Source organism: Tursiops truncatus, chromosome 18, assembly GCF_011762595.2.
Source record: "Tursiops truncatus isolate mTurTru1 chromosome 18, mTurTru1.mat.Y, whole genome shotgun sequence".
NCBI lineage: Eukaryota > Metazoa > Chordata > Mammalia > Artiodactyla > Delphinidae > Tursiops > Tursiops truncatus.
In genome coordinates, this window is record NC_047051.1 from 74644190 (window position 1) to 74658184 (window position 13995).

Sequence of the window (13995 nt, forward strand, 5' to 3'; positions counted from 1 at the left end):
GGCCATGATCCCTCTCATTTTTAAAAATCATGACAACTGCGGTTTTAGTTAATTTGTGTAACTTAATTCTTGCCCCGCCCCCCCAATTTTAAGTTGTCTGTCTTCTAACAAATGAGAAGTGAACAGCTACTGATTTTAATCTTCTTAATTTTAGAAGCTTTTATTTTCATACAATTTAAGATTTAGGGTTAACTCTTTGAAGTGTTTAATACCTGAAATATAAACACTAAAGTTATTAGAAGCAGCAGATCGGGCAGAAAGAAGCTATCAGAGGGATTTCTGTCCTGTTTAAATAATCCGCAGTACCAAATACCCATTTCAGTTCATTTCTAAGGAAGTGTACGGCTTTGTACATTTGAAAATTGAAAATAAATTTGACAGTGAAGATGCATCTGAGCTCCATCATACTTGTCCTTAAAATGTTACTTATTAACATTTTCAAGAGTGGAATTGGTTTAGAAAACTATAAATTTATTTCTATAAAGAATGACAAAACAGTAATAGTAGTAGTAATAGTGAAAGAGGGACCTGATTTCTGGTAGGTCACTATATCATTTCATTTCCTCAGTACTGGAGGGAAAAGTTAAAACAGAATGTTAATTATTCCACCAGAAGGATGAACATATTAAGACCAAAATAGTCATGACTACTGGTCTTGAAGATTCCAGAATCCATCTTTGGAAAAACTAGTTTTGAACATTTTTTTACTGATTCTGTACCTTTCTATGTAACTGGTTGTTTTTTAATATTCTTGTGTAACTTTTTGGATTTCTCATATTATCATCTCACAATTAGACTGTTACACGTGGAGCACATCATTCTGACCTTCAGCAATAATGTTTTCAGAACTTTAGACTTTCCGTTAATTTGTAAATGTAAAGATAAAATGACAGGCAACATGCCTGGGCCTTTTCTGTACATGTTATTTTTCTATGTAGAAGGATTTTGACCTAAAAGCACAATGCAACACTGGTGAGCTCATAGGGGTCACTTATTTGGACTTATCTGAACGCTTATTTGAACTCAGTTACTTCACGAGTAGTGTTTTGTTTTTAGTAATAAGTAGTTCAGATTTACCATACAGGTGGAACTCTTGGCGTAGTTCAGAGAAGTTTAGAACGGGAACTGAGGATCAGCAAAGAGCTCACTCTGAGTGCGAATGGCTTAATTCCAGTCATTTTTCCTTTAGATTATCTTGGCTCTGATTTTTTAAATTCCGTGTTGTAATATTATATGTGAACTATATTTTTATATAATATATAATTTTATCAAAAATATGTAGCACATTTATAATCACAAGGACAGGTCCAACAGACATATTTTTCTAGAAAATATGTAAAAATAGCAAAAAGAGGTACAATAGAATAGCAGGTCCTGGAGCAGAAGTCACATTTTCCATCCCTTTTTTCTTGACGTCATCAGGATCAATTATGAGTAAAGGAGTATTTTTGTGTGTGCTAACAATCAATTTTATTTGGCTTTTCAATGAGAATTGATATTTATCAAAAAAATTGGGATATTTAGTTTAATTTATGAATCTCTCCTGAAATAACCAGTTCTAATATTCCATTTCTGAAATCATCTAGTTGCATACTTAGCCTTGGACAGGATTACTTTACTAGATATTACCTGCATTTTAATAAGGTATTGTGGTTGACATTTTCCTGATTTTTATTTTAAAAATCTTTTTAAAATTATGGATGTAGTGTATTTTTATTTTACTCATTTTAACTTCTTTAAAAAAATCCCAGTTTGCTAAAATGGAGATGCTGGTGTTTCTTACTAATATGACAGAGACATTGTAGCATAATCTTTGGATGCTATCGTGATGCCAGGGCTGTGAGCTTTTGTACATGGGATTTGTGTCTCCCTTCATGCTTGTGGACATGCAGTTTTTTCCAGAAAGGTTAAGTTTGCTATTTGTCTAATTACATTATCCAGAAAGGCCATCAAACTAATTAAGTGAACAATTTATTTTTCTCTTTAGAAATGTTTTACTATTTCCTCACTCCTCCCCTCCCCTCCTTTTTCTCATACTTCCCTCCTGCCACTCCTTAAAGAATTTAAGGCAGGTTTATCACCTCTGGTCACATATTTCCATGTTTGTTTCTTATACTAAGCTTTTTTTCGCTAGAACATTTCCCAAAGAAATTCCTCATTGTAGTATTTCTGGGGTTTTGTTTGTTTTGGTTTTATTTTGGCAAAAGAATGATTGAATTTCATAGCATCGACTTTTCTCTTACTTTTGCCAACCTTTGGTCAAAGAAAAAGAGTAAAGTTTGTGTTCACTACTGACTTATCGACCAACTACCAACTACTTTGGTCAAAGAAAAAGAGTCAAGTTTGTGTTCACTACTGACTTATCAACTGACTTATCAACCAACTACCAACTACTTTGGTCAAAGAAAAAGAGTCAAGTTTGTGTTCACTACTGACTTATCAACCAACTACCAACTACTTTGGTCAAAGAAAAAGTAAAGTTTGTGTTCACAACTGACTTATCAACCAACTACCTCTGGCTCCTCTCAGGCATGTTGGGAACCTACCAGGTAAAGCAGAACCAGCCAGGGGCATCTGAAAATGTGGAGACACGTATGGAAACGTTCAGGTTTATATGAAAACGACCACACAATCAGTACTGATTTAGGTTTTATAAGACTGTATATCAGGGGACTTCCCTGGTGGTGCAGTGGTTAAGAATCCGACTGCCAATGCAGGGGACATGGGTTCAAGCCCTGGTCCGGGAAGATCCCACATGCCACGAGCAACCAAGCCCTTGCGCCACAACTGCTGAGCCTGCGCTCTAGAGCCCGCGAGCCACAACTGCTGAGCCCGTGGGCCACAACTACTGAAGCCTGTGAGCCTAGAGCCTGTGCTCCACAACAAGAGAAGCCACCGCAACGAGAAGCCCGCACACCGCAACGAAGAGTAGCCCCCGCTCGCCACAACTAGAGAAAGCCTGCGCACAGCGACGAAGACCCAACGCAGCCAAAAATAAATAAATAAATTTATTTAAAAAAAAAAGGAAAATCTATATCAGGAACATGGTTGACATGATCTCTATCAAAAAAGAGTCAAATTATTGACATTTAAGTTGTATATGTTAAATGAGAACTATTAAATATTTAAGTGTGTGAATGTGTGAATAAGTGGGGAAGAACAAATCTCTATGTGTGTATATATATGTGTGTGTGTGTGTGTATATGTGTGTGTGTGTGTGTTTATATAGACATACTATATATACGTGTGTGTGTGTCTAATTGATTTCCCACAATTATGGGGCTGAGAAGTCCCAAGAGCTGCAGGGGGTGAGCTGGAGCCCCAGCAGAGCTGATAGTATACGTTCCAATCCAGAAGCAGTCAGGCTCAAGACCCAGGAAGAGCTGACGTTTCAGTTTGAGTCTGTAAACAGGAAAAGACAGCGTCCTGGCTTCAGACAGTCAGGCGAGGGGTCCCCTCTTACTTGTGGAAGGTCAGCCTTCTTGCTCCGACTGGATGAGGCCTATCAAAGTGGAGAGCAGTCTGCTTTACTCAGGTCAGCAATTCAAGTGTTAATTTCATCCAGCAACACCGTTCCAGACACACCCAGAATAATAATGGTACATAATAATAAAATATGTGGACACCCTGTGGCCCCGCCAGGTTGACACATAAACAAGGCAGAGAGTATGGCTAAAACAGAGAGGGTTTTGTTTCAGGTGTGTGGCCTGGTCTGGCCTTGGCACAGGGGTCTGGCAGGAAGAGAATCCTGGTGGGTTGTGTCAAAGCACAGGCGGTGCGTCAGTGTCGAGTTATATGGTGGCCAGCTGCAGTGGGAGAGGAAGGTGCAGCACAGAAAGTGCGACAGAATAAGCATAGTCCGATGGGGTAGAGCTGCGTTACGGGGAGTTGTGGAAAACAAGTGGGATTTATTATGCAGGTGAGATACATACACGCAGAGAGTCGACATGACGGCAGTAAGTAAACTTCGGGAAGGTCGAGCTGATGGAGAGCACACGGGTACACTCATTCTCTCCAATCCAGACGGACAGCTCCTTGGCCTGCTCCCTATGGGTGGGATGTGAAGACCGGCCTTGCCTTTTTAGTGGGAATACCGATCTGGGCAGTTATAATAGGGTCTGATGAAGCACTGCTGTGAAGGAGGTGCAGAGTTTTGCAGAGCTCCTAGGAAGGACATCCAGCCTCCAAGACTCCCCAGAGCCAGTGGCGTGTGAAGAAAAGCAGGACTCGTCCTGGGTTTCGGATGTGTGTGGATTATGTTCCGAGTGAGGAGCACAGGGTGAGTGAGGACGCAGAGGTGGATGAGAGCGAGGTCTGTACGAAGGAGGGAAGGAAGTTCTGTGCGGCGAGAGCTCAGAGGGAACGAGGGTGACTTTGTCAAGACCGGCAGCTGGAGAAGGGCATGGATTCCGCTAGGGAGTTAGTATTGCAAAGGCAACTGGAAGCCATTTACGCATTTTGATTTGGGAAGAGAGTTCACTAAATTTCCACCTTGACCGCATGGAGGAAAGTGGATTGGACGTAAGATTGGAGACAGAGGCTCCTGCAGTGCTTGGGTGATGATTAGAATGGGTGGGAATGGAGACCCTGCAGCCGCCTCCCACCAACCCTGGGGAGTGGGGGGAGGTGAGCTGAGCTGATCTCCAGATGCTGGAGGCTGTGGGGATCCTGGAGGAAGGTGCGTCTGTCAGATTCACTGTGAATGAAACGTCAACCCTGGTAGTCAATTTCCACCCAGCAAGGGAGGAAGGAGGATGTGGACATGGTGGTTATCCTGATCAGTGAGACTGGAAGGAAGGAGGGCAGAATAGGGTGGGTAATAGAAGTAATTCCCTTGAGAGGAAATGAGAATTGCCTTTAGACCTGCCAACTTGAAAAGCTTACTTGATATGTTGGTAGGTTACACGCAGCGTGGAGTTTTCACGTAGCTAGCGCTGCACGAACACCCATGCGAGTCCGCGGCGGGTCCCAGGAGAAGCCGGAAGCCATGCATCCGTAGTAACTGTCCCTAAATGGTCACGTGTGGGAATGTCATCTTCTGGAACATTTACAGATTACAGACGTTTCGGTGCAGGTGTCTACCTCGCTCAGTATTTAAGACACAGGGTTACCTTTGGGTTTATCCCTCATCACGGGTGCCATGGATGTGATCTTACACACAAGGCCCTTTGGTGAGGTTTCCCCTGAGCAGGATTTCTGCGCCTGTTCAGCCTTGACCAAGGCCTATTTATATGGACATACCTGCTGCCCCTCCTCCCACACAGAGCCAGAGCTGGCCTGGGGTGAGCTGGACTCGGGGAGGAATACAGAACGCCCCTCCTCCACCCGGCAGATGCAGCCCCCAGGCCTTGGCCAGTTAAACCAGGTACATGAAGGCCAGGCCCAGCCACCTGCTCTGAGCAAAAACTTCTCTTTTGCCTCGTTTCACTGATTCACTCATGTAATCACTGCTGGTTCTCTGTGTCTCTGCAAGAAGGAAAAGACGCCCCTTCCTTTGGCAGGAGGGGCCCCTGCCGGACACAAGGCTGAGAGCAGGGTGCTGCCTGGGGTTGGCCCCCTAGCACGTGTCCTGGGCCCTTTGGGCGGGAGGCAGCCGCTCTGTTCTGATGTCTCCACCTTTGTTTTCAAGAACTAAGTGAGTTCATCAGAAGCACAGAGGCATTCTTACCAGGAAAGATGGTAAGAGTTTAGAATTTGTTCCGCCAGATGTTTTGAAGAAATATTCCAACTGATTAGAAAAATATGGACAAACTATTCCAGGAATGTCACAAGACCCGAAGTCGCTCTGAATGCGTAATTTATTAAATGGATTCTGTTCTTTTCCTGAAGACCACTGGCAGCCTTTCCTCTCTCCAAACAAAACAGTTTGCGGCTAATATATTAACATTTTCATTGGGGGAGATTTATAGATCTGAACCTGTGGTTAATAAGAAATCTTATTCATATTCCATGGAGGGGGATTTAAAATTAGTTAATACTTTCCAGATAGTTTCAAAACAATAAAGAAAAGAATTTCCTTTGAGGAGAAAGGTGGGGTCGGGGTGCAGGAAGCAGCAGGTTACCATCTTCCTTCATAAACTAGTAAACAGGGCTGCCTTTGTTGATGCCAACTGCTTGGTTTTGCCTTATCTGGTTTCTGTTTACATATTAAACTTCCCCGAGTAGAAGGCAGCTTTGCCCGTGGTCGAGAAGACATTGTTCTTTTGTGTTTATGCGGCAGATCAAACACCAGCAACAGATAGTGTTTGTGGTCTGTGAGCCCAGACCCCGTGAATGGGCCCGGCACATGGTTTGAGGTAGTGAGCTTTTTTCTTTCTTTTTTTCTTTCCTTTTTTTTTTTTTTTTTAATTTCTATTTGAGCCTTCATTCCCCATGTGTCCTAGGCACACATGCAGCCCCACAAGAGTCAGCTCCTGTCGGCCTAACAAGGGTGCCTGGTGAGCACAGGCAGGGCAGCTGTTTTTGTTTGTTCATTTATTCTTCAAGTAATCAGTTAATTTTGGAGATACAGTTGACATATAACATTGTGTAGGTTTAAGGTGTACAAGGTGTTGGTTTGATACTTTCATGTATCGAAACGTGATGTCACTCTAGCGCTAACACCTCCATCACCTCTCATAATTATCGTTTCTTTTTTTGTGGGAACAACTGTTAAGATCCAGTGTCTTAGAACTTTGATGTTTATAGTACGCCCTTGTTGACTGCAATCACTGTGCTGTGCATTACATCTCCAGACTTAGTCATCCACCAATTGCAAATTTGCAGTTTTAATACGTCCGGCTCGGCTGTGAGAGAGGAGGGTATGGGTGCCTGGAGGGGGACCCAGGCCCTTGAAATTTTGTTCTTTTGCAAAAGGTCATTGTTGGTGTGTGATGTTCAGATCAAATCACTGCCACCTTGAATGATTCCCAGTCCTCTTGTCCGAAGGGTGCCTTATGCTGGGGAGCTGGCATTTTTAATTTGCCCCTCTACACAGAAGAACTTTATTCCAGGATCTGTTTTCCTTTGCCACAAAGCGTAAGTATCAACACACGCGTGCCCCCCCCCAACACCTTCAATCACACACTCACAAGCATATATACCACAGACACACACATGATTTTGACTGTAAATTTGACCCACCTTAGAAGATGTATTCCTGGAATGCTGTTTGTTGTCATGAAAATCAACAAGTTGGAACAATGGGACAGTTGACTAGAAATAGCACAAGTCAACAGTTGTTGTTACTGACTTATTTTAAATAAATTTAACTGTAGTGAAAACCTTTTCTTATTCAAAGCCCAAGTAGAATTTTGCACTGTTCAATTGTAATATACATTCGTCTGGTTTGCTGTTTTTTTATGTAAGTGAAAACAAAGTTATTTGTATATTTGGTGCAGGTGTGCTTTTCTCATAGTGATCTTTAAAAATGAGATTTATAAACTTAGTCGTTCAAAATAAATCACCTTCAGGTTTTGTAAAAAAAAAAAAAAGTTGGGGGGAGACCCAAGGAACCTATCAAAAGCAAACAAACGAACAAAAAAAGCTTTTCTAGAGCTACTAAGTTCGTTCCTCAAGTCGCAGGAGTGTGACTGAACCGACCATCACAAAATTCCATTGTAATGTCAAAGATGCTTCAACCACGCACCCGCTTCTCCTGGAGGCCTCCCCATGGTGACAGAGACCCTGCCCAGAGACTCAGCACGTGCTCAGAAGCATTTCTCAGAAGCTTTGCTGAGTTGTGAGTTTGTTACCGAACCAAAGTTGCGTCCGCTTGCCTACACACAGTGAAGCCAGTCTGCACCACGATGTCGTGGTGAAGGCAAGGGCAGCATTTACTGCAGGCCCAAAGCAAGGAGTCCAGGCAGCTCATGCTCAAAAGACCCAAACTCCCCGTAGGCTTTCAGGGAAAGTTTTTGAAGACAAGGTGAGAGAGAGGGTTGCAGGGTGATCAGCTCATGGACACTCTTCTGACTGGTTGGTGGTGAGGTGATTGGGCATCAACATCATCAACCCTCTGGTCCCAGCCAGTCTGGGGTCTGTGTGTTTGTGGGCGGCATCTAGTTAATTTTCTCCATTTGTGGGGGGTTTCCGTATCTGCAAAGCAGCTCAAAGAACGTGGCTCAGAAGAGCGTCTGTGGCCCTTGAGGAGAAGCTAAAGGTCCTTGACTTTGTTTAATGGTTAAACTATTATTATTTTGTCTTACTTGACTGTTTTCCTTTGCTTCTGCATTTTCTCACTTCTCTGATTATGTTTATTCTTTGGAACTCAGGGAAGACCTAGGAAGCTAAAGTTTTCCATGAACAAGAGGCAGGTGGAGGACATGCCGGGGTGGTGGAAGGGAGTCTGTCCCAGGAAGGCCCCCATAGGGTCCTGCTTGGTTACAAGCTACTCTGTTTCATGCCTGTAGTGCAAGTATAGAATTGAGTCAGAAGAGAATAACTTAATCATAAAATATCCCATGAGATCTTAAAACCTCATGAAACTGCATTCTATTTAAAACACATCCATGTATAATAATAATTCCACTTGTTATTTACCTTCCCCCTGCATTTTTAAGCAAAATTTTAACTTGAGGAAGATGCCTTGTGATGCTATGCAATTTTCTTCCTCCTCCCATCCCTCTGCGGGAGACTTGTGACTGAGCTGAGAGGCCCAGAGGGGTCAGGATGGAGCGTGTGTCCCTTGGCCAATTCCCGGCTTGGAAATCTTAAACAAGCTTCAGTTCCCTTGTAGCTTAAATGGGCACAATGATAGCTCTGCTTTTCAGGATCCACGTGACCATTAACTGGGACGTGCTTCTAAAACATCCAGTGGAGCGTTTGACACATTCTCAGTTCTCACCACCTTTCCCTTTGAGTAGAATTAGTCAAACAGCATTAATCCGTCTGTGATTTTTAACATGCTACAGCCTGTTCGTTACAGTCTTCTACTCCATGGTGGAAACAACATCCGGGGCATTCCCTTGATGTGTCAAATCTTTTGAAAACAAAACAGCAACGATTCTTGGTTCCACAAATGCTAAGTCTCTGATGTTTCTGGCTGTGGACACTGAGAGATTATCTGTACGTGGCCAAACGTTACTGTTCCGAGTTATGTATGAGTTAAAAGGAGATGATAAAGAAAAAAAACAGATTGTTTGAGCTATAAGTGTATGATTTTGAGACATGAAAGCTAATATAAAAGACATTGAATATTGAGTTCTAAGATTTGAATACTGGGAATTGTGGAACCATTAATTAATAGGTGACATAGTTGGAAACTGTCAGATGAAACACTGGTACAGATTCACCTCGGTGGGTTTCGACCACTTTGTTGAGGTTAGGGGGGAAACATCAGCGGAGCATGGCTAGTCTACAGGGATGTCTATAAACCACGGCCCACAGTCATTCTTACCAATTTTCAAGTGTTAAAAACGTGGAAATGCACGTGTGACTGTAAACCTTCGAGTGATTCACAATGGGAAAAAATAATCAAAAAGTGAGAGCTATGAACTTTTTCTTCTATCTATTTACTCCTTTTATCTCAGAACAGACAAGCGTATTTTATAGTTTAAACAATTCTACATTGTTAATAGCATGTGTTATGATTTCTCAAAATGGTCCTTATTTCATTTGGCTTAGTTATTTATCTGATTAAGAGATTTGTTAATGACAGAGCACATTGACTAAAGCTCCCCACATATGCAAGATGTATTTTTCCCAGGAAGTGCTCTAATTCTGCACGCACATTGCAACCTGAATATAGAAAGCGCATCCTTATTTAATTATCAGAAAATCCTCATGAACTAGAAATGGGGATTTTACTTCACTTTTAATCTGTTTTTACTCCGTTTTATAGATACTAAGATAAAAGTTTAAAATGTCGTCAGAAAGGGTCAAATAGAACTCACCTCTGTCTCAGATTCTTGGTTGTAATATTTTACTAGGCCTATTTCTCTAGGATTACTTTGTCCTGTGTGTGGCTTCACTATTAGGTGATTTATTTCAGAGGGAAAACAAGCACTTTTCATCTCCAGAAAGTAAACGTTTAGTTTTTTCTGGTACTGATTTTCCCACTTTAAGATACAGTTTTGCTGATCAGTAAGACCTATATTTCTAGTGAAATCAACCTACACATTACTGAATAGTGGGAGAAATGTAAAATTTGCATAGGAGACATTGAGGTCTGTGTTTTTTTGGATCATCCTCATACCAACAAGTTTTCTGATTACAGAGGAAAATACAGTGAATCTTAAAGCATCATTCCTGCCATCAGGCCAACTGCCCTCTAAAATCCCCTACTTTGATTGGGTTTCTCCTGAGCCATTACAGACTTAATAGCCCTGTCTAAATTGCCCAGATTAACTTCCCATTGCTCCTTCTGCCCAGAATTTTACTGTTACATTCACACTGCTTCACGGGAGCAGGTCAGAGCTGCTGTAAATTCCCACCATATGCTGAGGTTTAAAGAAAGATTTGAGTTCCCCATAGGTGGAGCTTGTTAATTGATTAACTTTAAGAATGTGAAAAGGAACCATGGTGTTTTGCATATTTGACTTTGTAATGTTACCAGGAGCTAATTATTCTTTGCAAGATGTCAAGTGGCCACTCTGAATGGAATTCTAACCTATGTTGTGATCAACAAGTGGGAAAGAAAAGATGACACCAGGAAGATGGATGGAAAACTGCTGTGAGAACAAGAAAAATTAAGAGTCATTAGAACTGCTTGTCATTAAGACGTTTTAGTCACTAGAATTTTGTGAATTTTAGGCAAGATGGCTCTGACCATCCTAACCCAACCCCTTGCTAATGTGGTTGCCCTTGACCTTTACCTTTTGTTCCATGGCCCCAAACCCCAGCTCACTCATCCTCTGGGGAAAGAGAAAGCCCCCAGGAGCTGGTCCTCAGCTCCCCCTTGGTCCTCGGCTGCATCAGCTAAACCTCCTGTGTCCCCCTGCTTGGCAGTGATGTCCCTTCTCCACAGCCAGTGTCCTAGATTCTCATGACCTTCCTCAAGGCCACTTTGCCTCGTCATCTAAACCTCAACTACTTTATCTCCTAAAAAACCGAAGCCACAAGCAGTGGTTCCCCCACTCCCTGAGATGCTTCTGGCCATTGGACCATATTAGTCCCCTGACCCAAACGTGGAGAAGGCAGTGTCCCTCCACTGTGCTCCGAGTCCAAACCCTCTTCCTTCCTCTGCAACTTCCTTCTCCGTTGCTTTTAAAGTTTTTTCCAGTCTTCATGTGCTTCTGCCTCAGCTTATAAGCTCCTGAAGTCTTCGCAGTCCCCACCTATTCCACGGGGCTGTTTCATTTAGACCCCTCCCAGCCACGGTCAAGGACAAAGAAGTCCTCCCAGACCCCACATCCACACCGACGGAGTGTGCTTCTAGCCCACACCATCCTGTCCCTCGCTCCTGTGGTCTCCTTGCTGTTAATTCTTTCTTCATCCCTAAAATGTTGGCGTCTCCTTTCTGGGGAGCTCATCCACTTCCATGGTTTAGTCATCTGCATGTTGATGACTTCCAGACCTTATTTTCTAGTCTTTTCTGAATTTCAGATCCTTATAGCCAATTATTTCTTGGAACACCGCTTGAACTTCAGCAAGCTGCTCAAAGTGAACACGACTGTGGTAAAATACAACCTTTCTCAAAAGCACACTCCTCCTCTTGGGACGCCTCTCTGGATGAATGAGGCCCCCATACACCCCACTTCCCCAGACGGAATCTTGCAAAGCGTTCTTGACGCCTCTCTTTTCTCCTCCCCTGTGACCAGCCAGGCCCCTCCTCCCAGCCATCTGCCTCTCCATCTCCTCTGCCTCTCTTCCCTGCTGGTCTCTCACTGGGTCCACTGGCTTCTTCAGTTGGCTCATCTCTTTCCAGGGAATCTCCCTGGGCTACGAGAATATTCTTTCTGAAACTCCAATCTGCTCATACCTGTTCTTTGTTTCAAGAACTTCGGGACAGCCCATCCCTTCCAAGACATCATGGAAACTCTTCTGCAAGATACACACGACTCTGGCTACTTGTCCGACCTCATCACCCACGGCCCCTCTCACTAGAGGCTCGGATTTGGCTGACCTACGCGAGTTCCCCACGTACGTCACGCGTGCTCCAGCCTCTGTGCCTTTGTAGGTGTTGCTGATTATTCCAGGGACACCCTTGAGTCTTGGATTTGCTTGGGAAAACCTTACTCAGGTGTCACTCTTGGAACCGAAGCCTCCTCCCCGCCCCTAGCTTTCCTCCTTGTCCCCTTCCTACACTCTCAAAATCAGGCCAAGTTCATCGCTGTTATCCTGCTTCCACGCTGCGTCACAGCTGTGTCTTCCCTTGCCTCTGCCCACGGATACACTATCTTTGCTCTTGAGACTCCACGATGACTTCCTGATCCTTCTATCCTCAGCTGCTAGTATCGTGTATTTGGTACGTGATTCCTTTGCGTTTATTGAATGAAAGGAATAAATCAATGCATTCATCAACCATTTCGTAATTAAAAGATATTGACAAAAAGAAAGAACAAGTGGCTCTAAATTTAAAATCCTGACTACAGATATTAATTACAAAGCATACAATAGAACCTGCTGAATTTCTATATGAAATACACAGAACACTTGTGACCTTCTCCGGGAAAGGGTGCAGCTCAAGGGAGAACTAAGTAAGACAGTGTGAATACGTTCTGGTACAGCAAGAACTTTTCTTCCTTCCGGAAACATCATGTGCTAGCATGGACCAAAGCCTTGTAAACACATGGGGACACAACGTCCAGGTGACTTCCGTTACCCTGGAGACCAAATATGGCTGAAGTGACTTTTAACCACTGGGGTTTGACCACGCACCTAGCCATGAAGCTCTGTGCTTTTCCCCCTCACAGGTATTTGAGCAAGACCCTTCGAGAAGAAGTATCAACAGCAGAGCATTCTCTGAACAGGGAGAAATTCGCTGTTTGGAAACAAGCCCTGAATGTAATTGGCTTCAGTAACTTGGTGAGTCATGCCATAAATATTACACTGAGAAAATCAGCCCTCTACTAATTTATAAAAATCATTCATTCAAAACACTTCTGTGCTCCTGGAGTTCGCATGCTAGGGCGGGATAGACATAAACAAGGGTACGCTCAGGGCACAGGTGCCCTGGAGACAGGCAGAGGATGGACTGCCGTCTTCAAGGAGGTGGTGGAGACCTTTGCCCATTGGAACCATGTGAGCAAAACACATCAAAGAACTTTGCTTTGACTCAAGAGAAGACTGGCAGATCCTGGTGACGGTTTACTGCCAAGAATCACTTTGACAAGTAATCTGATCACCTTATTAAACTCTCTTCTTCAACAACATGATTTAGTTTTTTCATTCTTAAAGAATTACCAAACACCTGCCAGCATTACAAAGCTGAAAAGTACTACGTAAAGGGTTTAAACCCGCTGCTGTGCGGTGGAAATGTCTGTGATTCTGGAAATGCCCCAGGTCTGTGCCGGACGATATGGCAGCCACTGGCCACGTGGGACCGGGGAGATGGAGTTTTAATTTTTCTTAGCTCTGATTCCTTGAAATTGAAACAGTCTTGTGTGGTTCGTGGCTCCTGAATTGAACGGCGCAGGTCTAGAGAATAAGAGATAGGAAACGACCTAAGCCCGAGACCTCTCAAATTCCCACCAGTCTCTTTCCATCACACATCCTCTCTGTGTCCCCTCATTCAACGTGGCGTCAATCTGAATGACAGCCAATCCCTCGTTAGCGATCAGTGTAAGATCGCGTGGGGGTCACTTTGGTATGCCTGTAGCTCGTGAGCCCAGTTTTAGTCACAGATCTAAATATGTTGGGTTTTTTTTTTCCTTAAACCAGGAAGTTGATTGATTTGGGTCTTTGTCTTTTCCCTTGTCCACATGGCTCATGGGGCAGGGAGTGGGTGGAAGGGGTGCGAAGTTGGCGAAAAGGAGAGGGTAAGGAGGTGGGGACTCACCCTCAATGAATTAGCTCGGGGCCTTCACCCCGGCCTCACCCATTCAGAGACTGGATGGGGTTCTAGGAACGTGTGAT

The 13995-nt window shown here is 43.5% G+C and overlaps 1 protein-coding gene across 1 annotated transcript in view; it reads left to right on the top strand.

Annotated features, from left to right (window-relative positions):
- The first annotated feature begins 3947 nt into the window (after positions 1–3947).
- The window catches only part of MYO16 (myosin XVI), a 151931-nt gene continuing 141883 nt past the window's right edge, over positions 3948–13995 (top strand). The window contains exons 1-4 of the mRNA XM_073795051.1: positions 3948–3956; positions 11524–11595; positions 11846–12093; positions 12834–12945. Coding sequence (XP_073651152.1) covers positions 3948–3956; positions 11524–11595; positions 11846–12093; positions 12834–12945 — 441 coding nt within the window. The remainder of the gene's footprint in view (positions 3957–11523; positions 11596–11845; positions 12094–12833; positions 12946–13995) is intronic.